Source organism: Rutilus rutilus (assembly GCF_951802725.1).
Source record: "Rutilus rutilus genome assembly, chromosome: 20".
Classification (NCBI taxonomy): Eukaryota; Metazoa; Chordata; class Actinopteri; order Cypriniformes; family Leuciscidae; genus Rutilus; species Rutilus rutilus.
The window spans coordinates 23,897,533-23,924,780 of record NC_140225.1 but is presented as its reverse complement, the minus strand read 5'-3'; the positions used below and the strand labels follow the sequence as shown (position 1 = coordinate 23,924,780).

General features: G+C 36.7%; 1 protein-coding gene across 1 annotated transcript in view; it reads left to right on the top strand.

Moving 5' to 3' along the window:
• Positions 1-27,248, top strand: part of pcdh15a (protocadherin-related 15a) — a 254,858-nt gene that overhangs the window by 158,578 nt on the left and 69,032 nt on the right. The window contains 5 exon segments of the mRNA XM_084392191.1: positions 9-198; positions 6,165-6,389; positions 10,632-10,748; positions 19,333-19,473; positions 24,826-24,938. Coding sequence (XP_084248317.1) covers positions 9-198; positions 6,165-6,389; positions 10,632-10,748; positions 19,333-19,473; positions 24,826-24,938 — 786 coding nt within the window.

Below are 27,248 nucleotides of genomic sequence, written 5' to 3'. Positions count from 1 at the left end.
TTGGACAGAGAGACTCGCAGCCGGTACGATCTGATCGTGGAGGCGTCAGATGGAGCCGTTGACCCCCGCAGGGCCACCATCACGCTGCTGGTGGAGGTGATAGACATCAATGACAACAGCCCAGTGTTTTCCCAGCCCACCTACACCGTCAACGTCCCAGAGAACACCCCGGCTGGAACCGTCATCCTGAGACTCAGTGTAAGTGTTCTGCTCACGTTATGATTGACTCATCCATAGCTCAGTAGTCCCGTTGTGTAGTTCTCTCATATCTAAAACTGCATGATTTGATGTTGATGAGTGGCTCACTCATAAACTGTTGAGAAAGTTAAAGGTGAACTGTGACATTTCTGCGCCACCAGTCAGCCTCCGTTTGACCAGGCATCTCTATCCTGACTTTTAGAAAGGAAGGAAAAACAGATTGTCTGTAGGTGTGTGTTTATTTATGTGTCTGTCTATCTGTGTTGTGTCTGCTGGCCTGACAGTAACTGGCTGATTATGTGTGCTTAGTTTCCCCTGAGATTGTGGGAAAAAGCGTCTCTGCATTTCCCTGTTTATTCCTGACGGGCTGCATATTTAACTAGATAAATATTGACAGGCTTGACAGACCCAGTGTGAAAAGCAGGAGATGCTGTCTTGTGGTAAATGTGCCTCTAAACGATCACGCTCTTGGGAGTTTTAGCAAAACGCCAACATAACAACACAATCACCAATGAATTTTAAATAAACTAGAGACTAAAATGAGCAAAAAGTGTCAGTGACAAACTCACTAACTGTTATGCCACTTTAATGTGTAAAACTCTCATATTTGTATATCACCTACAGTCCAACTTTAAGGGATAATTCTCTCATTTTCATCTGCCACTCTCATGACTTTCTAAACCTGTATGACTTTTCTTCTGCGGAAGATATTTTGAAAACTGTCTCATAGGTAAAAGTCAGCAGGGTACAATGTTGTTTGTATGTCTGTCAGATGAGGTTTATTTTGTTGATTGCTCAAGTCATTTCACATGTCATTTTAGCCAGGCCAAATTTTGGAGGATTTTTTTTTTGATCTTCAAGTACGCAAAGTTCGGTCTTGCCAAGACGTGAGTCCGGTAATTCTGCAAATGGAACTCGCTTTGCTACTCTGGTTATCTCTGTATTTTAGGCTACAATAAAACGAAATATGTTATAAAACACCACACTGCTTCTTTTCGTTTTCATTTTAAAGAAATCTTAAACATTATAGCCACACAAATGTGGTTCAGGCAATGCGTATTGATTATATTCACTGCATGTATAACGTTAGCCTATTTGTAACAAAACGAAATATAAAATGCAACTATGCCTCTTTTCGTTTAAATTTCCAAAGAAAATTTTAAAGAAATAAAGCAAACAATTCAGTCAAACATACAAAGTCAGCGCTCTAGTCTAACGTTACAACGGTAATACCGTTGGTATTATATAATGGTCTTATACCATTATAAAAGTATAAGTAAAAGGTACAAGAAGCTGTAGGGTACAATAAAAAATAAAGCAAACAATTCAGTCAAACATACAAAGTCAGCGCTCTAGTCTAACGTTACAACGGTAATACTGTTGGTATTATATAATGGTCTTATACCATTATAAAAGTATAAGTAAAAGGTACAAGAAGCTGTAGGGTACAATAAGAAATAAAGCAAACAATTCAGTCAAACATACAAAGTCAGCGCTCTTGTCTAACGTTACAACGGTAAAGTTAAATGGCCCAGTTATGAAATTTCACTAAGCCCTCAGCCAAACCGATTGGCTTGGGAACACATAATAGATTCACGAGACCAAAGATCGCCCGTTAGATGTACACAAGACGAATTATATCTCATGTTCAACCACTACAGAGACGTCAGAGTCGGTTCGGCATTTTGGTACCATTCACAACTTTTGACAGTGGAAACGGAAATAATTGCGTACCGTACTGTACTGTAACGTACCGTACCGCTCATTGGAAACGAAACAAAAGTAAACTTTATTACAATGAAAGAAAACCATAACCAAACTCAGGACATGTGTTAACAAGAACTGACAAAGGAGAACTGAAACAAGGTAACTTATATACACTGACAAACAAGGAGAAGTAATTAGACCACCTATATATATATATATATATATATGAGAAAATGAGAAATATATATATATATAATAAATATACTTATTTATTATATATATAAATATAAGTATATAATAAAAAGTATATATAAATTAAAAATAAAGTGTATATATATATATTAAAAGTATATATACAAATATATAAGCTGTCCTTACACAGCTCTCTGGTCTTGGCCATTGTGGAGAGGTTGGAGTCTGTTTGATTGAGTGTGTGGACAGGTGTCTTTTATACAAGTAACAAGTTCAAACAGATGCAGTTAATACAGGTAATAAGTGGAGAACAGGAGGGCTTCTTAAAGAAAAACTAACAGGTCTGTGAGAGCCGGAATTCTTACTGGTTGGTAGGTGATCAAATACTTGTGTCATGCAATAAAATGCAAATTAATTATTTAAAAATCATACAATATGATTTTCTGGATTTTTGTTTTAGATTCCGTCTCTCACAGTTGAAGAGTATCTATGATAAAAATTACAGACTTCTACATGCTTTGTAAGTGGGAAAACCTGCAAAATCGGCAGTGTATCAAATACTTGTTCTCCCCACTGTGTATATATATATATATATATATATATATATATATATATATATATATATATATATTAAAAAGTAAATCTCTATATTAAAAATACTTACATTACAGCAGATTCTTGATTCTGTAATTGTATTACATATGTTTACAAATTGTTTGAAAAAATATAAATAAAAAGGAATGAGTAACACGTTCATGCAGGTTACAAATGCGCACTTCATAATATCTGACAACTGTATTCGACTAAGGGTATGGTTACACGACAACAATGTGCTAAAAATGGAAAAGTTTTTTTATTTGTACAGAAGACAACGTTATCAAAACAATCCCATTTCACACAGGAAACGACTAAAACCGCTGTATTCTGCTGCCAGGCCAGTAGTTGGTGATGTCACTTTGTAAAGAAACACTACGCACCTATAAAATAACACGATACTACGATACAATACTGATTCGCGTTTTTGTAGTTTACACAAATGTGATAACGGTATTGCTTTCAAAAACGTGCACTTTGTTTTCAAAAGTTTGCGTTTTAAGGCCCCAAAGTCTGCAAGGTTTGTGAAATTAAATGTTTATTAGATATTCAATGCACATTTGCTGAATGCAGACGATAAATGAGAAAGTATAATAGTGTTTGCCTTTCTGTCAAACATAATTCAATTCAATTCACATTTATTTGTATTGCGCTTTTCACAATACATATCGTTTCAAAGCAGCTTTACAGAAAATGCACGTGTCTACATTACAATTTAGAGTGATCTGTTATCAGAGGTGACTGTCTAAGTTATGTATTTCAGAAATGAACTTATTCAAATCACACAGTTAGCTAACAATGTATTAATTTACAGCAGAAACAATGAAGCTCATTGATGTTTTCATCATCAGTCAAGTTGTGAACATAATGATTATGAATATGATATAGAAAATTTTGCATTGGTGCATGTTGATTCAGAGTTTGCGTCATCTGAAGTCCATACAGGAGTTGGCACCATCTCTTCACTGGTGTTGGGGCATCCAAAGTCTTCATAAGAGGCTAGATCCAAACTGGAACTGACGTACTCTCTGGTGACCTCTGGATGAGCATAGATAAAACAGAAAAGCAAATGAAGAATAATTAGCGTAGCAGCTGTTCATAACATTAAGCAAAGATAATCATGTGCATTTGATCTGATTAAACTGGAGTACAAGGTTATGAGATGCATTATGTGAATCCTTGAAGAGATGCGTCTTTAATCTAGATTTAAACAGAGAGAGTGAGTCTGAGCCCCAAACATTATCAGTAAGGCTATTCCAGAGCCAAATGTGAAAACACTCTCCCTCCTTTAGTGGACTCAGATATCCTAGGTACAACCAAGAGTGCAGAGTTTTGTGACTTTAGAGAGCGTGATGGATTGTCAGGCGATAGAAGATTGGTTAGATACACAGGAGCTAAACCGTTTAGGGTCTTATAGGTCAGTAGCAATACTCTGTAACCGATACGGAACTTAATAGATAAAAGATGATAAAGAATATAAAAGCAAATGCTATACTTTTTCATAGACAGTTTATTTTCTTTGTTTAACAGTTAGTAATGTATTAGACAAAACTGTTAACTAATGAATACGGAGAATGAGAGCGCTGTGTGCTCAGGCGTCATCGTGTTCTTAGCGCCGTCAAAATAAAAATCTGGCTAAATCGATGCTATATCTGGATTCATATACTGCGGAAAAACAGTATGCATTTACATACACAGTAGTATCAGCTGGCACAATTGAAAAGTGAATTCCCCTCTTGGATTCAGACCGAAGGAGAAATAAGGTTGTGAATGTGTGTGTAGTCGGTGGTTGAGGGGCAAATGAGTGACACTGTTTGAAGACGGTGATCTTGCTGCTGTATTTTTATCTCAGTGTGTCTGACACCTTCGGGTCCCTGCAGCGCCGGCTGGTGTCAGAGCGCTGTGGGTCCTGGTGACAGGATCTGGTCCGGGGCTGATCAACTAATCAGATTCCCTGTGCTGCTTCTCTCTAGGGCTCCCAAGCTTTATTTATATACTTCTGAAACCTTTGAGATCAGTGTAGAATTTAAATCCTTGTGCCTTCCGCATCAAAGAAAGACACCTGAAAGGTTCCCCCACCCACAGAGAGACAGAGCGTCTCACCTCTCCTCTCCTCTTTCTGTCAGCTTTCACTCCTAATCAGCTTCAGATGCACACACATGTGGAACACAGCTACGGGTCTATGTGTGCTTAGCATGCGCAGTGGCCCTAGAATATATTTGGACACCTGAGGCACATTAAAAAATGAATAAATGTCATTGCATTGTATAGCAAAACATCAAACCAAGTGGCATTTATTTTAAAGAAGGGTAGCTCAAGCACACTTTTCAAGTAAAACATCACACACATAGATGTTGAAAAATGTCTAAGAAAATAAAAGGATGTTTAGTTTGGATATTCTGTCATCTAATGCTGTAACATTCATACATTTGTGTAAATTCCAGTGAGAATCTTTGCTTCTCTTCTGCTATCCTATTTATGGTTTGTTGAACTGACTAATTCTTTTAAATTTTTATTAATACGTGTCCTTGGTCTGATTGTTCATAATTCACCGGTGCACATTATTGTGAATTTTTTATTATTATTTCATTGTCAAGACTTAAATTCCAATAAACAAATAAAGATTAACAACGTATCCTGCGGAATATCTAATCAGTGAAAATGTTTTTAGTTAAGGGATTCAGAATATTTGGTCACTGGGATGAAGCAACTTCTCACCACTATCACTAATGCCTATTTTTGCTAATCCAGTCAAATTAATTACAATGATTTACAAATGACAAATCCCTCTTACTGCTTTATCCCATCTCCTCCAACCACCTGCCACAGTATTTTAACTGCAACATTTCACAATCCAGTCAATTCCCATATTCAGTTCCACACAAAACAATTAGCCTGATTACAAAATTAAAATGAGTTTTGAACATAATTTCATGCTGATCATGAGACCGCTGTTTTAATATTTCTCAGGTGATCTGATCAAGCCATTGATCCAATTAGTTGCAGATGGATAAAATCAAGTCTAAACCAAATTTTTTAAATATATGATTTATTTTTTCACATAAATTTGTGGAATTAGGAAAGTAAAATGGATTGTGAATGCCAGTTCTTATTTACTTTATTAAAAAGGTATAGGGTCTGAAAGACAATCATTTCGTTTTTTTTTTTTTTTTTTCTATACATTGGAAGTCAATGGGGTCCAAAACAAAATTAGACCCTACTGACTTTTTCATTGCATGGATATGAAAATATCATCTTTTGTATTCAACAGAAGAAAGTAAGTCATATAGAATTGGTGCAACATGGGGATGAGTAAAAAAAATTGTGAGAAAATGTTCATATTTGCAGTGAACTGTCCCGTTAAGGAATTTGTTAGGCTACTTTATTCCTACCGTACCTGGCAAAATGTGGGATCATTAATTCTCTCTTTTTAACCTTTATTCTATCTGTTCCCGTTCCTCTGTGTCTCTCAGGCGGTGGATGCTGATCTCGTCTCTAACGTGACCTACAGAATAAAAACAGAAGCGGCTCGGCAGCTCTTCGCCGTGAACCGTCTGACCGGCGCCGTATCAGTCCTGCAGGCGCTAGACTTTGAGGACTTGGCAGCAGGAAACAGCACCTACACGTTTGAAGTGGAGGCGTTAGATCACGGAGGAGTCCTCCCTCCTGGAATGGCTACAGTCATCGTTAGAATCACGGTAAGGCCGCTAAGAGCGCATTCTGTTTTATCACGGCAGTCTCAATAGCAGCATGAGAAACTCTGCTGGAACTCTGAAAGTTCAGCAGGTTCCAGATGGAGATGGTTTGAACTTTGGGAGGGTGGAAGTAAATTCTCATCAGGTCTAGTGGCGGTGATTGGATTAGAACTTTCAAAGCTCTTCCATAGTGTCTACAAGCTAATGCTCCTCGCAGAAGCTCCGTTGACTCTGTTCCAGGAATGCCTACAAAAGATTTGATCTCTAAATTTAATTAGTCTTGAAAAAGAAACCCCTATGTTGGCAGGATTTTGGGCGTTGTTTACTGGATCCTCGCCTGTGTTTTCCTACTTTCTTGTTTTGATATTTCTGGTTGACGGTGACTGGAGTGACAGACAAAGCTCTGCGCAGGTTCTGATGCTAGCCTGGCACAGCTATTCCAGGCCTGAATGACTCATTAGCTTTGTGACTGCAATTATGTGAGGATTTTAACGGGAGCACTCTCCAGCGCCTCCGAAGATTAGCCGGGGGATCAGAACAGAAGGATTAGCCTCCTCCAGTTTACAGCAGCTGGAGTGAGTTTGAGTGTGTGTGATGAAAACTGAACTTGTTGAACTTCATGTAAAATCGTACATTTTTAATTATGTAAATCTGATGGAAATGTTGTGGTTTTCAGTAGTGATGTATACATTAGTTAAAGCAAAAGCTAACCCTAACTTACGATGAACGATACAATTACAGCATGCATGTAGGAGTTTTGGTCAGTCTTTACAACTTAAACTACATTTTTAAGATTTATAATTGTGGAAGTTAACTATATAAGTTAGCATTGTGAGCAAACAATATGTAATGTTATATTAATGTTAATTTATATTATTAATTTGGGCCAGATTTACTAAACAGGGCAAATTAGCGTGAGAACGCAATTCCAAAATAGCGCCGTTGGGAGTGGAGAGTTCTGCGCGTGATCTACTGACGACAAGCAAATTAAAGAACACAGACGCAGCCGGATCATTTCCAGAATGACAACGAGCAAGAGCAGCGCGAATTAGCATCTGGTTTAAGACGTGTTTCTTTTGGGTGAAAACACAAGAAAATTGACGAGCGCAATCCTTATCACCTTGCGGGATTCATTTAAATACTCTCCCCCCATAAATTGTGTGTCTGAAAGGGAAACTCCTGCAAATGCATATGCAATAAGTTCAGGCGCAAAAATAACTGTGTCCACGCCTTTTCAGCACTAATTTTTCACTGCATGTCTTTAGTAATCCTGACTGTAGTTTTTTTTTAATGCCAAAAGAGGGTTTGCGCTGGCGCAAGCTGTTAGTAAATCTGGCCCTTAAAGCCCCACAGTGCACACTTTTCCTGGTTTTGGCCAAAGAGAGCGACTGACCCAAAGCTGCAAATGGCTCATTAAGTCAGTTTTGCTTCCTTTGATCACTCCAGCCTGTGCATGCTTTATGTGGGAAGTTCAGAGCAAATACATGCAAATGAGCTTCAACCCACCTGGCTCACTAATATAAAGTTTAAGTTCAAAAGATGCCATTTAAGAAATTTAAGATGTGCTTCCTTTGTGGTAATTGTAATTTAGCGATTTGGTGTGTAAATATATATTATTAAAAATTTTGGAAGCAATTAATTATTTATAATTTATATTTCATAATCAGTCCTATTTTCACTTTTATTTATATTTTCAGTTTTCAATTTTAAAGGAACACTATGTAACTCAATAAAATAATTTAAATAATGAGTCAATACATTATCAATCCTTATATTTAAATGTGTAATTATATTAAATTATATTTTAGCTTATTTCAATCAACATTTTTTTTAATTGTGTATATATATATATATATATATATGAAGAGTTCAGATGCAAAAGCCTCTAAGTGCCATCTGAAATTTTCTTCTAGAATGATCATTTTTATCAAGCTCGTATATTTAAATTCAGTAATTTCACTTAAATGGCAATGAAAATGACCTATTTATTGTCATTTAAGTGAAATTACTGAACTTAAATATACAAGCTTGATAAAAATGATCATTCTAGAAGAAAATTTCAGATGGCACTTAGAGGCTTTTGCATCTGAATTCTTCATATATATATATATATATAAAGATTGATATATAGTGTATATATATCATTTAAATATAAATATTCATTGTTAGTTCATGATAAATACAATTCATACAATTTTAATGTTGGGTATTTATATTTAATTTATTCATATTAATAAATGAATATTTATTTAAGATTGTTTTTCATATTACAATGTGCTTTTATAGATCATGCATGGTGACTTGCTTCTTATGAAATCAAATTTGAACCCCCGGAGATTTTCATGATCTTTGCATCAAGTGTTTTGTTATGGTGTGAAAAACAAAGCGTTGAATTGTAGTTGTGCTGCTGCTATCCTCAGATGTGCCTTGAATCTTGAGATGTTTACCTTCAACTTTTTACCTTCAACTTTATCTTCAAAGTTTGCATCCTGTTAGTTTTGCTGCAGTGGAGATGGTGTAACAAATTGTAATGATGCTTGAGCTGAGGTGAAGGCAATATTATTAATGTCAGGGTAGAGTCATCATAGCTGGGCTTATGGGAGATTTTGAAGCACTTTCAGGGAAATATATATATATATATTTTTTTTTTCTGACTATCAGGGAAAGTGTGCCTGTGTGTATGGGCACATCCATCCGTGGTCAAGACCCCAAAGAACATTCAGAAAGGGTCACTTGACCCCTCTGAAGAGTTTCAGGGTTATTTCGATCGTGTGTGTGTGTGTCTGCAGCCCTCATCCCCCTCGACTCTGAGAGAAGAGCAGCTCGCTGCATATAGATCCCTATCACTTCTGCTGTAGTTTCAGCCACTTGAGCTCATGCTGGGGCGAAAGGTCAGGTTGTATCGATGGGCTTTTCAGGTGGGCAACTTCCAATGATGAGATGCTGAATATAACAGAAGCTTCTCCCTGCAGCATACTGCTGAAATTTCATGCCTCATACCCCTTTTCCACATACGTGATTTTGTTGCGGGTTCCTGGCCTGTGTTCTCGAACCGTTCCGCTAGAAAGATCGGTTCAACGCTGGCCCTAAATGCTTGCTCGCACTGTTTGATTTTAGCCTGGTTATAGTGAGGTAAACAACACGTAGCAGCGTTACTTCACCATTGGTTCCTCAAGTGTGTGGAAGCAGGTGGCCGGTTCGCAACAGGCTCCAGTTCGCCTGGCCGAGAACAGGCTCTGGCTCCAGAACCCGAACGATTCTTGTGGAAAAGGGGTATTAGAGGTTCCAAAATTGTGAGCTGCCTTACTTCCTACATATAACCATACACACTACAGGTCACAAGTTTGGAATAATTGCAAATAAAGTAATAATTACAAAAGTGTCTGATGCCATTTATTTGGTCAAAAATAGGAATATTGTATACAAAAATAATAAACAGCAATATTGTGCAATTATTGCATTTTAAAATAACTGTTTATAGAACAGCAATCATATGCTGATTTGGTAATCAGTTATGATCAATTTTTATCTTAATATTTTGTGTAAACCATGGTACTTTTTTTTAGGATTCTTTGAACAGAAAGGTCAAAAGAAAAACATTTATTTGAGATAAATATTTTGAAACATTATAAATATCTTTACTGTCACTTGTTGGTGATTTTATTTTTAATGATTATTTTATACCCCAAACTTTTGAATGATAGTGTATCACAGTTTCCACAAAAAACATTTTTTTCAACATTGATAATAATAAGATTTTATTTTATTTTTATTTATTTTTTTGCAGCAAATCAGCATATTAGAATGACACACATTTAAAAGACAACTTAAAATAAAAAATAAAATAAAAAAACCTAAATGGACAAACCAGAATTACATGAGACCTATTTTTTGGGGGGTGGGGGATTATATTATGGCAAAAAAGGAAATACCTTTCACTCATTAATTGTGCTCAGTAAGACAATGCATATTAAAAAAGTAATATTTAGATTTAATTTTTACTTTAAAACACCACGAAAGACAATGTAAAGTGCTATTTGACAGTGGTAGTGGACAGCAGTGAAAGACATCAGCATCCATAAACTGATTAATACTCCATTTATTATTGTGTCACTCCTCACTAAAGGGACGACAGCAAGCAGAACAGAATCACTTTGCCTGCGGCCCCTGCTTACCTCAGCCCTGTTTTAATGAGTGTTGTTAACACATATTTTATCCATGTCTCTCTCTCCCTGTTCTTTTCAGGATATGAATGATTTCTCCCCGGTCTTCAGACAGGCTCTTTATAAAGGGCTGGTGGCTCCAAACGCAGAGAAGGGGACAATCATCACAACAGTGTTTGCAGAAGATCAGGATCCTCCAGTAAGTACACTAAGTCATGAACGACACTTTCACTCTGACCTTGACAGTAACCAATTTGTTGGTGCAAATTGTGATTCGTTTTTATAACAGACCTGCCAATTTTGGAGGTTCAGCGATTCATTTCTGTCATATATTTTGTACTTAATTGTTTACATGATTTCGAATAAACCCTGGAATATAACGGGTTCAGTGAGGATTTGTTCCTTTGAACCTTCTATTCATCAAAAAATCCTGAAAAAAATGTGATTATGGCAAAAACTCATAATCACGATTATTTTGGTCAATATTGTAATCATGATTTTTTAACGCGATAATTCAGTGGCCCATATGACCAAAACAAAACAAAATTCTGAAGGATCATGTGACACTGAAGACTGGAGTAATGATGCTGAAAATTCAGCTTTGCATCAAAGGAATAAATTACATTTTAAAATATATTCAAATAGAAAACGGTTATTTTCTATTTGAATTGAAAATAACGGACCCCAAACTTTTGTGTGGTATATACAATATGAATGTTAAAAAGGAAAATTATTATTAATATTTTTTAATGGAACAAAAATCCTACTAAAATAAAAAGAAAGTCATATTTAAATAAAGTACATTTATTTAAAAAAAAAGTTGGTCTTATGTTACATTTTTAATCCAAATAAGATTACAAATTTTAATCCAAATTAATTAGATTGTTTGTTTGTTGTTCGACAAACAGTCATTTTAAATGTATTCCAAAGCATGGCCCTGGCAACGTAAAGTGTGTTCCAAATGACTAAAAGTATGAGATAAGACTAGACAGTTCATTCATTATTTGAGGGCATGATTTCATGCCTGGACTCTTCAAACTCATTTGGATTTCTTCATCTGAAGTATTCATAGTGTTGTTTTACTCTGTACGGGAGATTAGACTCCCGCTAGTGTACCTGTTTACATGTCCCTCCGTTAACATGTTAGTCTGCTGTTGTGGATAATCGGTTTGTTCTGCGCTGTCACTCTCTTTCTGCATCTTTATTTGATTGATCTGACAAAGCCGTTTTACGTTTGCCATCTGGAGACCGGCCTCTCTTGCTCGCATGCTAGACGACTCAGAAATGAAATTACACGCAACGACACAGAGATTTTGACACTGCAGTGAATCCGTATATAATTTCTTGTGCTTTCATCAGAGAGTAAAAACATATATTGGGTTTTAGGATGCAGCCCAGCATGCTTCTACAACTTTTACAGCTGGAGGGAAACGCAAGGCCATTACAGTATAGCAAAGACACACATCTCTTATTACCTTATAAATTACATAAACAAGGTTATTCGCTGCCTGAGGTTTGGTTTATTCAGAGTGGCAGCGTACGCCAGGGGCTGGAGATGCGCTGAATGCCTGTAAATGTTTATCATCCACAGACTGTAAAACAGAAAGATGTTTTGTGGGTTTCTGCATCTCTATATGCTGTGTGAGGACGTGTCGTTAGCAGACTTTATAGGCTGCCAGTAACTGGACCACAATGGCATCTAAGTTTCAAAGACTTCTGAATGTAGTTAGTGTATAAACGTATTTTTAAAGTGTGTTGATGTGTCTTTTACAACTGCCAAACTTCACAAACAACAGTAGGCGACTTTTACAGCCTCACTTTTTTGCCATGGTCAATTTTGTTCCCATCACTTTCCTCTAAGGGAAACAGTAGGGGTGCCTGTAATACAGACAAATTGTTTTCAGTGTGTGTTCAGGAATGGCCTTGTCATTAGTGGGTGTTAAAATGAACTGAGATGTTGCTGTTGAAATTTGTAGCTTTTAATGTTTCGCTGCGTGGTCGTTGCAGTTGTCACTGAATTTGAGCTATGATTGGTGCTGCTTACGGTACATTCATGGGAACAGCAGGGGTGCTGGAACCACTTTTTAGCCCACGTCTTGTTCAACTAAACATTGACTGATTAAAAAATGGTCTTCAATGGGTTCATAAATTTGTATATTCCACATAGAAATGGCTTAAATATACACTATACACTGTAAACCCAAATAATGTGGTAAAACCAACATAACAGAAACTCTTCTAAACTTGCAAAACTTAACACCTAACTCACTTAACATTAACCTTGAACCAAAACCATCATATAGCACTTAATTTTAGCATTTACTCTCACTTTTGAGTGTCATGGCAAAGCATGCTGGGAAATAGAAATGTAAGTTTGTCCAATTAAAAGAAAAAGTTCATAAAACAAAACAATGAAACAATTCAGATTACTTAAAATGTGTCAGTTTTGTGAACTCAAAAGAAAAAGAAAATTCAAAATACTAATACAAGTTCATTTGAGTTGGCTACTCAAACCAATGAATTCATTTGTGCTTTGGGGTTTACAGTGTAGTGTTCAAAAGTCTGGGGTCTGTAAGATCAAAAATACAATAAAAACAGTGAAGTATTTAAAATAAATAGTTATCAAGAGTATTTTAATTTTACAGTTGACTATAGATGTTGTCTATTTAAATATACGTATATCTAGTTCAGTCATAAAATTCTAGAGGGCCCAGGCTGATAGGTCCTTTACATGCGATCTGCAAGCAATCACATCATTACCGCACACTCTGCTTACCCTGCAGTCAATTATAATGCTTACTCAACATTTAAATAGTCTGGTTCATTGTTTGCGAGACTGGACGATTCTTGACAGCAGGTGAGATTGGACAGTGAAGGGTGTTTTAAGGTGACTCTAAATACCCCTGTACAAGCAGAGCCCTGTGTACTCACATCACCGTAGAGGACAAGAGTGTGTCAGAGAGAGGTGTGTGTTGCTGGGATTCTATGACATGGAGATTAACCTTCAAGACCGAGACACAACGCTGCCTGTGGTTTTTAGTTGGGTTTTTATTTTGAGTTCAAGGATGCTGACAATGCCAAGAGACAAGATAGTCTGTGTCATTCTAAGAGTTAAAAGAATGAGTCATCCAAAAATGAAAATTTGAAATGTATTTTTAATAATGGAATCCTGGTAAATTACAGTAAAATGACCAGAACAACTTTTCGGGTAAATACACAAATGTGCTTTTAACACAAGCAACAGCATTCCATCTTTTACCGGTAAGATACCATTCACACATCATCAGTACCAAAATACAGGTATACTCTGTGATATCAATCATCAGAAATGAGTGGTAATGACGGTAATGACGTTGAGGCGTTTTCTTCATCCGCCTAGATGAGGAGAAGCACTTTAGTTTCCTTTTCGTTTTTTTTTTCGTTTTTTACTTCTGAGTGATAGGCGTAAGGGGATGATCAGAGAGAATGCGTTTTTACTCTTGAAAACATGCTTTACATTTCAAGTTTGAATTTAAGATAGCTTCCAAAATATGTTACTACAAACTGGAATTCCTTATTGTTGAGCCCCGAGCATGCTCCTATTTTAATCTCTCAAGCTTACACGTCTGCTGAACACAGCCAAGGTTTACGGACAATTTTAAGCGGACATTATAAGTGTTTATTGCGTGTGTGTGTGGCAAGTGCGTTTTTGTTTTGATGTCTGGGAAGAATGTTTTTTTTTGATGACCCTGGATGCCCCACTGAAATACCAGATTCATCATTCCTGTTGTGTTGTGAATCACCATGGAGACATGAAGCAGTTCAATTTCTGTCTCTCTCAAGCATGACTGGAATTAAAGTCAGATAATTCTCACTTCCTCAAACGGCCTTGATAGGAAAAGTGTGTAGCAGAACAAGGACAGGAAGTGATCGTTCCTCATTAGGGTCCTGCTCAAACTCTGATGATTACAGTACGAACACAGCTACATTTCCAGACAGTGCCGGTGAATGAGATAATGACAAGGTATTTATATGCACGGCTGCAAAGGTCACTGGGTAATGAAAGCTCCTCCTTTGCCTTTATGCAGGTTGAACCTCATGTCCTGAGTGGCGACTTCCTTTTATTTGAAAAGATTTAAAGTGATGAGTAATGGACTTCTATCCTTGAAGTGTCACTACAGAGCAGAAGAACCAGCAGCCATTAATCACACCGCCACAGCATGAATATAACAACCAGGCAGAAACTTAATGTGTCCCACTAATGTGACTGACTCACATTTGAGTGTCGACAGTGACACCCGCTGAAAAGGACTCATGAATGTCAAATCTTAAACAGTTAACTGATTTTATCCCATAATAGCAGGAATAAGACCCGTCTAATTTCATGGCTTAACCCAAAGGGAAAGCTTCATTTTTATTTTTTTTAGGATAACAGTATTTAGGTTTTTTATATATACATTTTTATCACACTCACTGTAAGCAGAAATCCAAATCCACAGAAGTTGTATTCAAATTCACAAACAGAAGACGAGAGTATCGATGGAGAAAGAACAGAACAACAAAGCTTACACAAGACTTAAGGCCATTGCACACTGAGTCCGAAATTCGCATCCGAAATTTTCGCACGTTAAAAAAAAAATTCGACCTCACGTTATGTCAATCATGCTTGCACACTGTCTACGAAACTTTCGTCCGTAAAAAAAAAATTCGGATTGGGTTCGATTTTCTGCGTTTTTCGCATCCACAGCCAGTGTTTTGTGAGGTTTTTTGAAAATTCAGAGCCACCGTACAAGCGAACGACAAAATCCAGAATGACGTCTGACAAGTTGATACACTTCGTCTCGCAGCACAAGTACTGTATGAAAAACAAAATGCGGATTACAAAGATACTGAATAAAATATAACCTGTATACAGCTGTTCTGTCTGCCCAGCGCTTCTGCCGGCCGCGTGTGTGTGTGTGTGTATGTGTCCGTCCATAGACATAGGCCTACTGCCAGTTTCTGTTCAGGATCGATTGGTTCACGGAAATTGGTGGTCTTCTTTTTAATATGTGGCTCCAGTATCGCTAGCAAAGCATCAAACTGTTCCACTGACATTCTGAGGTAAATTTTGAATCGTTTGGGATAATTTCGCAACTCCTTGATAAGGAGGTGAAACTCTCCTTCCTCTCGGCGCAATCTCAGGATTGGATGGACCCAATATTTCCTCTTTCTTTTTCTCTTTTTTAGAAGAAAGAGGGCAACAAATTCATCCTCACTGCTTGACGAATCCATTTAGTATTTTTTGCGTTTTTTTCCGCAAAGGTTTAATAAATACGCATCGGACTCAGTGTGCAAGGTTTCTGTGCGTGACGAATTTTACTGCTGACGAACACGAAAAAACGCATACGAAAATTTCGGACTCAGTGTGCAATGGCCTTAAGGGTATGTTTACATGACAACTATATGCTTAAAACTGAGAAGTGTTTCCTTTGAGTTTTCCACGTACAGACATTGTCAAACCGATCCCCATTCACACGGATCTGCGAAAACAACTAAAAGCCCCTGTATTCTGCTGCCAGGCCATTAGATGATGATGAAACACTGTAGATTGAACACGTAATACGCATGTGCATGACGTCATCGTCTTCAGAGATTCGCGTTTTTGGTAATTACACGGAGGCCGTTTTCAAAAACTTGCGCTTTGAATCTCGTTTTCAAAAGATTGCGTTTTCAGGCACCCAAAACGCCATTGTCGTCTGCCAAGGCCAGAACTCATAAAAAGTTTTACGTTTTTAGTTGAAAACGGTGTCGTGTAAACAGCTCCTAATACCAGAACAAAGAACTAATGAAAACTGAGGGCTTATATACACAGCGGACATAGGGAGAAGCTAAAAAGACACACCTGAACTCAAAGGAACTCAATCAATCAGAAACCATGGAGACAAACGGGGAGAGAACAGAGGAGAACTAAACTAATTAACAGGCTAGAAGATTAACAAAGAAACTCAAACATGAACAAAACAGAGAAACAGAACAAAAGACAAACTCAAAACGTGACAATATATGTGTGTGTGTGTGTGTGTGTGTGTGTGTGTGTGTGTGTGTGTGTGTAATTTTATCAAATTAATTAGCCTACATGATATTTTGTTTAATCAATACAATTAACTGCATATCTTATATGCATCTCATATATCAATACTTGTGAGAAATTAAAGATCAAGATTATGTATTTTATTGTCCCACAGCACAGCAATAATGAATAGACAAAAAAAAAAAAAAATGTTTTTTACAAAAACACATCTGACTCATCTTTTATATATTAATACAATTAATTATTTTCTAATTCGGTTTTAATTAAATAATTGATGCCACTAGTGTCTCAAGCCGTGATGTCAAATTAAAAACTGTTGGACCAGCTCTCAGAGCTTAATATCATGCATTAATATTTTTGCTAATTCATCAGTCAACAGGATTGCTGAGTATTTTCTCCTTAACTTCAGTGAACTAAAGACTCAGAGACACGGTTTGGATCAGACAGGCTGAGCTGGTGTGATTGAGTGGACTCATTTGCATATTCATGGGAGTGTTTATGCTAAATTAAGCAAGGGTGTAGAGTTACATTCAAACTATTTTAAGACATGAAGACATTATTTTCACATGGGGGAGGAGAGTAGAGGGGGGCGGGGAGGGGGATGTTTAAATATGTCATTTTGATTTATCAAAGATGAGTTTTAGGGGATACAAGTATTGACTGTAAGGGGGCGTTAATGTTAGTTGTTAATGCTAGATGTACAGTAATTATTGATAGTTTAATGGGACCTTATTGAAAAGTGTAACCAAGATAATATATCATGACTATAAGCATGAAGTCATTTTAGCAGTGATTTTTAATTTATTTTTAATTTATTTTTCTCTCAGTGTCCAAGAATTGGGTAATGCTACTGCATAACTTCTCTAGTACATTCATTATAGCATATTCTGTCTGCATTTGATGTTCTTATTTGGCATCATGACTGGATTTTACAAAAACCAGGACAGCACAGAGTGATACAGTAATGTCAGGTCATCGGATTTAACTTTACTTTCCCTAAACGTAGTGGTGTGATCGTCTTAACAGAGATTAAGGTGGTCAGCTGAGGTAAATCTGTCTGTTTTACTCTTCCTGTTCATGCCGTCTGCCGTCAAGCAGACTATGTGCTGTTTATTTTCATGACCTGCCACAGAAGCTGTTAAATTATGCATTTCTTCGTTAAATAATGCTTTGAAAACATGGGGGGTGCTAAAGACTATAAAGCTATAGAAAAATTGTGACATGGACTTAAAAAAAAAGACTAGAAACGAATTTCTTGCCTGTTATTGATGTAAATGTGATGTTGTTTCTGTCTCTTTCTCCTGCAGTATAAATGACTTTGTATGTTTACCACAGCACAAAGCATCAAACATTTATGATTCAGCCAGACGGAAGAGCTGTAAAGTATCAGTAGAATGAGGTGCGGCAGACAGAGCTCTCTGTAGCTCTACAAAACATGATGCCCGAGAGACCTTTGAGGAAGCTCAAACCTGCTATTCAAAGAGGAGTCAATGCTTTAAAGAGATAGTTCACCCAAAAATATCAATTCTGTCATTATTTATTCACCCTCATGTCATTCTAAACCCGTATGATTCACAGAAAATGAGATGCTTTGCAGAATGTTCAAGCTGTTCTTTTCCATACATTCTAACATATTTTTGACTATATTCTGTCAAGCTAAAAAAAAACAAAAACAAAAAACAGTCCATTTGGAACATCTGCTATATTCCAAGTAATCTGATAACATTTGATAACTTTGAGTTATTCTTCTATAACTTTATTATTTATTCTTGTTATATAATGAATTGCTTGAGGAATACTAAGAAGGTTAATGTCTAACTTTAAAAAATGAATAAGGAAGAGGGTAGTGAATGACGTCCCGGGTCACTAAGAACTGAGGTGTGCGTTTAAGGGTCAAAATAACTGTTTACTATTTTAGTATTTAGTATATTAAAATGTAATTTATTCTTGTGATGAAAAAAGCTGAATTTTCAGCATCATTACTCCAGTCTTCAGTGTCACATGATCCTTCAGAAATCATTCTAATATGCTGATTTGGTGATCAAGAAACATATTTTGTTGTTATCAATGTTGAAAACCGTCGTGATGTTTAATATATTTGTTGAAACCGTGATGCATTTTTTTTTTTTTTCTGGATTCTTTGATGAATAAAAAGTAAAGCAGCAATTATTTGAAATAAATATATTTTGTATCACAAATCTTTACTGTCACTTTTGATTAATTTAATGTGCCCTTAATGTGGCAGAATAAATGTTGAATTTCTTTCAAAATAAAAATCTTACTGACCCAAACTTTTGAATGCTAGTGTGCATTGCAGTGGCACTTGATGTGATTGATGTAAAAGCTGAAGGGTATGTGTCATTTTAAATTATTAATGACTTAACTTTCACGATATCTAAAATATTGTATGACTTGAAAAATGACAAGACTTGAAAAATGGCAAATGAGGACATTTTTGTCCTTTTCGGAGCTTGAAAGCCACTACTTTCTGCCTTCTTTTGTTGTATGGACAATAGCAGCTTAGAAAATATTCTGCAAATGACTACGATTTGATGTCATAGAAAGAATATATAATTGAGCCCCTTTTGAAGCAGTGATAACAATAGCAATCTATAATTAAATAATAATGTGATGCATAGAATTAAATATAATGATACACCATATTTGGTCATTTAAATCTAAGTAGGTCTGCTCTAGGGATGTGTTGATACTAACCGTGTTCCTCCCTTAGGGTATGCCTGCCAGTAAAGTGCACTACAGAGTGGATCAGGATCTGTCACCATACAGTGGAAGTATCTTTGATGTAGAGACGGACACAGGAAGAGTTATCACCAAAGTCAACCTGAATGAGCAACCTAACACCATTTTCAAGGTGAGTCTGGGCCGACAGGCTGTTTTTCTACTGTTAAAAGAACTGTTACTTCACTTGTGTCAAAATCCAGCCTAGTGTGATTTAAAGTGCCATTATTATGCTTTTTTTAGGAAATTACCTTTCATGTAGCGTGTAACATAGCTGTTTGTGAATGTAAAAAGTCTGGAAAGTAAAAGTCCACGATAAATGGAGTTATTGGGCCCTATCTTGCACCCAGCGCAATTGACTTTGTACACACGACGCATGTATCATTCCTATTTTGCACCCGCGCACAGCGGACTTTTCCCTCCACAGATGCACGTCGGTTAACTAAGAAATGCACTTGCGCTCCCGGGGGCGGTTCAGCGCAAAGAGGAGGCGTGTTCCGGCGCAAACGTTCCCTCATGCTATTTTGCAGGTTTAGAAAACAATTCCGCCACTGACCGAAAAAACCTAGTTTAAAGTCAGTGGCGTGTTGCGTATGTTATTCATATGCTATTTTAAGGGCGCATGCTTGGCCATAATCAATGTAGCGTGTGCACAACGCGCATACACTTTGCTTATCTCATCTACACAGAAGCAGCAGTTTTCATTTTTGCAAATCATACATTATTACGATGGATAGATAGATAGATAGATAGATAGATAGATAGATAGATAGATAGATAGATAGATAGATAGATAGATAGATAGATAGATAGATAGATAGATAGATAGATAGATAGATAGATAGTTTATTATAAAAGCATACATCTAGCTTACACATTTACCCAAATTATCATATGTTTAACCGAAGTTAATTTTGGTGTGTTTCTCCATCCCCAACGTCACTTTTCTGTCTTTTACGGCTCTGACGAGAACGTCGGTCTCCTCGGCTGTGAAGCGCTCCTGGTGTGCGCCTGGCAAATCCGCCGTTATAATAGGAACAAGCGCGTCTGCTCTTAAAGGGAATGTGAGATGTCGCTCTGATTGGTTTATTTCACGTTACGCCCAAACCACACCTATGAATAATGAAGCTACTTCAGACCAACCCATTTTATATTTGCGTCGGGCGCAAGAGTCATTTATCCCGCCGGTATAATAGCAACAGCGCCCAAGACCAGCAGACAAAGTTACTTGCGTTTTGCGCTTGATACTTGCGTTTCAGATCGTTAAAATAGGGCCCATTGTCTCCTAAAAGAAAGAACGATTCTGAACTGCCTAAAAAGAGTTGTCAGTAATCCCAGTCTCACTTCCTGCATGAACCTACTTTACTACTACTGAATTAGCATAATGGCAGCCTATGGTCTTCATTGGCTGCTCGTGAACAATGTCTACTTTAGCCCTCAAACACTGCTCTGATTGGTCAGATGGCCCAGTCTGTTGTGATTAGTCTACAGCTTACAGAGCATATCGGCAACAAATCACCTACTGGTAAGTCGATCATGCTAAAGTCTTATAATAATGGTGGTCTGGATTTTATTGATTTTGATTTCCTCAACAATACATTTAAAATTAATGGGCTGAATCAATACCTATCAAAACCAGCAAACTTGTTTGTTTTTTTCACAATTTGGTGGCATTCATTTTCTCTTATTGTGTAATTATGACATATCTACACTTCCTATCAAACTTTACAACTTTCATCGACAGTTTCTCTGTGCATGGGCTCTAATTTATAAATATATTTTTTCACCACAGAGGTGTTTTATTTGGAACAATAAAAAAACAATTTATTCAAGAACAAATCTTTGTTGTATGATAATTGGTTTTGTAATGGTTTGCTTTTGGTGGAGCAGTTGTTTATTAATCAAGGTATTTTGTTCAGGTACTCACATTTTTGCATGCACTTAAACACTGTAGTTGTATCTGAGGATGAGTCTGGTTCATCTTAACGTCATGTCGAGAAGACGCAAATCCACTTTGCATGCACTTCCAAAGGATGAGGATGATATGTGATCTGATATGGTAAAACCGATGCTATTATTACTGTTCGTATCACTGTGTATCAAACGCTGAGGAAGCCTCAGGAGCTGAAATTCAGATATGTAATGGACATTTTGTGTCCGATATGCGCTGTAAGCTGTGTAGACCAATCACAACAGACTGGGCCATCTGACCAATCAGAGCAGAATAGGCTCACAGAAAGGAGGGGTTTAGAGAGACCAGATCCTTGATCTAACTGTTTCAGACACTGAGAAAAGAGGTGATGCTGCTGTGAATGCTAAGCATTTTTAGACCTTGGATGCATGTAAATCTTTTGCAGGAGACCTCCAAAACAAAATTAGGAACCTTTAAAATAGTATAATGCGTCATTTAACATCATTTTGTAAAGAACAGAAAGGAGAATTAAAATGGCTTGAATGCATTTGATTTTTGGACACACTGAAGTTACAGATTTTAAGTTTTATGGTAACACTTTAAAACAGTGTTCTATGTATTATGCATTAGGTATTGTGAACTAACAATGAACTACGTTTACTGCATTTTTTTAAATTAAGGTTAATGTTACTTTATTAATAAACTATTATTCATTGTTAATTAATGTTCGTTCATAATATAGAAAATAATACATTAAATAATGTTAAAATGTACTTGAAATGTATAAATTAACATAGTTAATGTATTCAACTTGAAATGTACTGTAGAAATGCTACAGTACTGTTCATTTTTAGTTCATGACACCTCATGAATTAGATAATGCTGACAAACTGAACCTCTTTACAAAGTGTATCGCTTTCATGTTTTTGAAATCCAACATCAATCAAAAGTTTTGCTGAGCTGAGGTCAGTTTGACTCTCATTCTACTGTTTTAAGATTATGATAATTGGAAATGCTTTGTCAGATGGCCACCAATAAAATACCAGCATGAATTTCATGTCATGTGTCCAGTTACGCACATGGATGCCTTATAAGCAATAGATGTTGCTCTTTATGTCATACTGTTCTATTAATGAGTCACGGAATTATACTTTTGTCATCCAGAACAGAATATTGTTCTATTTGTTTCTCATGATGGAAAAAGCACAAAACACAACAATGACACTGTTTATTTATAGCAGTCAATCTCAAGCTAAGTCCAATTATCTCCGAAAAATGATGTTCTTCAGGGTCAGTAATTTATCATTGACCATTAAAAAAGAGGGGGAATAGGGGGGAGTCACTGGATTAAAATGATAACAATTGCCTATGTGTATTTCTGATATAACATTCACCGACTCGTGGACTCTTTAGTTACTGTCTCCTCTACTATGACCTGAATCAATACATAAATTAATTAGCCTAACGTTAAGTGAGATTAAATCAATTTACCATTGAGCAAATGTAGGTTTTGCCGTGTTCATTTGTAAATAGTGGCTGACAAGTTGTTTAATCAATAAATGCACATCTAAAATTATTATTTTTTAAGATTTAGAAAAGCAGCATTCATCCTCTCTGTATACTTTGTGCCACTATAAAGTGACTGAGCAAAAAATAGACATGTTTGTCTGTGTGTAAAATAATATATTAGACTGTAATGTTTTTTAAACATTTTTTAAACGTTTATTAAAAAAGTATATATATATTATTTTTTTTCTTGTGGCACAATGGTTATGGTTCAATGACAAATAATGATGTCCAAGATAATGAAAATGTGATAAAAAAAAAAAAAAAAAGATATGTGCCATTTATTTGTTCAGTCATGTTGATTTCAAATACTTTTGAGAAGAAATAAAAAATAAATAAAAATAATTAGGAATGCCTACATGTTTTAACCATCAAGTGAAAAGTAATGCAATTTTTTTTATTTTACCTTGAATACACGAGTGTACCGACTTTATTTTCAAACAAGTTTTCAAGTAAAATAAAATACATACATACATACATAGATTTTAAAAAATTGACACAAACCTATATTTTACAGAAGAAATACACCAATTCAATGTCACTGCTAGAATTGCTCTCTTCTGAAGATGTAAAAAGCCTGTGATAAATAACTCAACGCTGGGTTGTTACGTTTGACAATGGAGCTGGGTAACACAAACATGTTTTTATGGAAAAACAAATCACCTATACGAGTAAGTCGGTCATACTAAAGTCTTATAATAATGGTGGTCTGGATTTTATTGATTTTGATTCCCTCAACAATAATGGGCTGAATCAATACCTATCAAAACCAGCTTATATTTGAAATGTTTTTCCTCAACTTGTTTTTTCACAATTTGGTGGCATTCGTTTTCTCTTAATGTGTAATTATGACATCTAAATCTAATCTAAATTCTCTATCAAACTGTTCTCTGAGCATGGGCTCTAATTTATAATTTTATTTAATTTTATTTGGAAAAATAAGAACAATTTATTTAAGAACAAATCTTTGTTTTATGATAATTGGTTTAGTAATGGTTTGCTTTTGGTGGAGCAGTTGTTTAATAATTTAGGTCTTTTGTTCAGGTACTCACATTTTTTTCTCCAAATACCCAATACCAATAATAACCCCAAAAGAATGTACAACAGTTATGGGAGCTGTTGCATATTAAGGTTTGTGTATGCTATTTAAAAACTGTAATTACTCTTAATTGCCTACTGCATCCTTTCATAAACCTTGTGATACACCTATTGGTCAAATTTTTTTTTCCGAGTTAAGAGCCAAAAGTTATAAAATAAGATCTTTATTTCTTAAGAATTTGATTTCTGTAATCTCTTTATGGAATAATTTGTTTTATAACCTTGATTGGAAAATGTCTTGTCTTTGGAATTATATTGGCGTTTTTGTCAAGTGTAAGATTCTGCCATGCTTCTCAATACAACTGAGAAAACATTGTATTTGGGTATTTCGACTCAGACCCTGCACAACATAAATGATCTGTTTTATTATTAATTTCTTTGTATTATAATTCATTTAAATGTTACATTCACAAATGCATATTATTAAAATGATTTGAATGTCAATATCTGCCAATAAGTTAAAGACGGTTTAGAATTTGCTCTTCTTTTTGGCTCTTCGTGTGATTATTTTTATGTAATATTATGGCCCTCTTATTTGTATTTGATTTATTTATTTTTTGTGCTGTATGGTTATTTTTCTGTATGTTTCCGTCAGCAATAAAAATGTCTGATGCAGACGACACACAAAAAAATGGGAAACACTTTTCAAAGTCGTCATCTGATTGGTTGAATTCTCCAGGATTTCCAGGAGATGTGTGTGTCACGTTTTTTAACGGTCCACCTGGAAACAAAGCTGGCATGATGCCAAACCCCCTCATTGAAGAATGTTATATAAAAATATTCTGCAAAAATGTGTTGTTTTTTAGCTAAAATAATGTATTTTCTTGTTACAATCTATTGTCATTGTATTAAAAGTCATTGTCTGTATGAACTGCATTTTAATGTATTTTTCATAACCTCTTCTCATAGCTGGTGGTCATCGCCTATGACGATGGAGAGCCGGTGAAGATGAACAGAACCACAGTGGAAATCACTGTGCTTCAGCCCTCCAGGATTCCCATCTTCACTGAGGAAGAGTACAGGTGGGTGCCGTTGTCTGTAGAGAGCAAGGGAACATACATATACTTATTTATGACATGTTCTCTTTGAGCTCTGTGAGTCAGAATTAGTTTAGCACATATTCCCTGCAGGCTGATTCAGAATCTCTGCATGAGTAATGAGTGTTATCTGTGAATATGTGACTAGAATTGCAGGCAGGTTGAATATGACTATGGAGCTGGTCTACAGCTCTCAAACGCTGTTGGTTCCAAAGGGTACGTCTGCAGCTTGTCAGTAATGTGGATGTTGAAGAGTCTGGATTAGCATGACAGGGGCTTTAAAATTTAATGTTAGAGAAGTTTTTTGATTTTGATTAATAGAGACACAAAGGGCCAGATTTACTAAACAGGGCAAATTAGCGTGAGAGCGCAATTCCAAAAAAAGCGCTGTTGGGAGTGGAGAGTTCTGCGCGTGATCTACTGACGACAAGCAAATTAAAGAACACAGACAGAGACTTAATTTTCATTGAAAATGTCTCAGCATTGTGCAGCCTATGGCTGTAAAATATAACCTTTCAGAGGTGAGAATTTGCTAGCTTGTGTTTAATGTAACTCAATTTGCAATATCCATATGCAGAATTATCACATTAATAATGAGCCTAATGCTATGAAAATCATCTGATAATGTCTAAATACTAGGGCTGGGGGAATTAACGCGTTAATCTTTGCGATTTAATTTGAGATGTTTAACCCGTTAAAAAAATAAATAACGCAATTAACACAGCACTTTTTTTTGTGCCTCGTTTTAATGATTTCCTGTTGCGTCTGCTATTGAAAAGGCCGAAAATATGCCGTCCCGCCCCTCCGAGTTCGGCGATCAGATTTCATTCTCGCGCAGCTTTCATGAGCGGGTCTTTTCTGCTCTGTGTGTGCGCGCCGCGCTCTCAGTTCCGTGTGTGTGTGTCGGCGCGCTGCTGCGCTCTCGTGTTTGCGCTGCGCGTTCTGCTCTGTCGTTAACGGCCCAAACGCTCACCCATCATGTACCGATCACGCACTGGAAAAGCAAAGTCCGCTCAAATAACGTGACATTTCTCTGTAGTAGACTTCTGTTTGCTGAGCTGGTATAGCCATGCTGGGCAACAATGGTAAAATGATCTGCTCTGATCACATGCTCTGGTAATAATAGTGTAATAAACCTAGAAGGTGAGGTCAGATTGTTTGCGGCTAGATGAATCTACTCTACAGAGCAAGCAGCACCACAAAGGTAGAAACAATAATCTTTATTTAATATAATTCATGCAGTTACCAAACATGTCAGACTGGGTCAGGTTCTTGAAGTCCCAAACACAAATGCTAATCAGCCTGGGCGAACAACACCACGATGGAGCACGCTTCACAGAGAACACCGCAATAAATAGGCCATACAAAAGCTAGCGCACACGCAATAAATAGGCAAAAGCTATAACACCCACATCACCCCCGTAGGACACTGCACACGTTCACAATGCACGTAAACTTCACACCCAAGACGCCATCAGACTACTACATAAGAATTCAGTTCATCATAACCCTCCCACCCCATCATGAAATGGCTATACTGCCTGGTTTAAAATCACACACACACACAAAAAGTTCAACACTTAACTCTCCCGGGATGCGAGACCCTCCCCCGGGGTCTAGGCGTTGGCGCTGGTTGGCAAAGGAAGAAGGCAAACACCAGTCCAGTGCTCGTGAGGCCTCCGAACTATGTCGGAAACGGAGCACCCCTTGCTGAGAAGCCGCGCCGCCCACGCACTCCTACACCCGGCCTTATCTACAGGTTAGCCCGCTAAGCTATCTTCGCCGCCGGCAGCCCTAAACAGCATGCGAACGGCACCCACCCCCCAACCTTGAGTGCAGCTCGGCGTTAGCAACAACACACCGCCCCGCCACCCTTCGCTGTGCTCTTCTTTTTATGGCTCTTCCTCTCCTTGAAACTCACGATAATCACTGTCCCAAAGCTCCTGCTCCTTCACGCTCATCAGTGGTCAGGTGCGAACAATCAATTAACTCAACCCAATCTTCCCTCAAATCCCTCCCCCCCACACACGACAGTCATAACAATGCATTTATCCAACGTCACTTCCTTACAATAGCTTTGTAGGACTATATTTTATTTTGATAATTAGTAAAAATCTATTCAAATGATTATGTTGATTGATTATTGAAAAATAATAATATATTGATATATTGATGTTTAATATTATTTTAATATAGGGCTATTTTCCTGTGTTGTTTAATTTAATTAGGTGATTCTAAGTTTAAATATTGATGATTACAAGCTTGGGGGAAATGCAATTAATTGCAATTAATTAG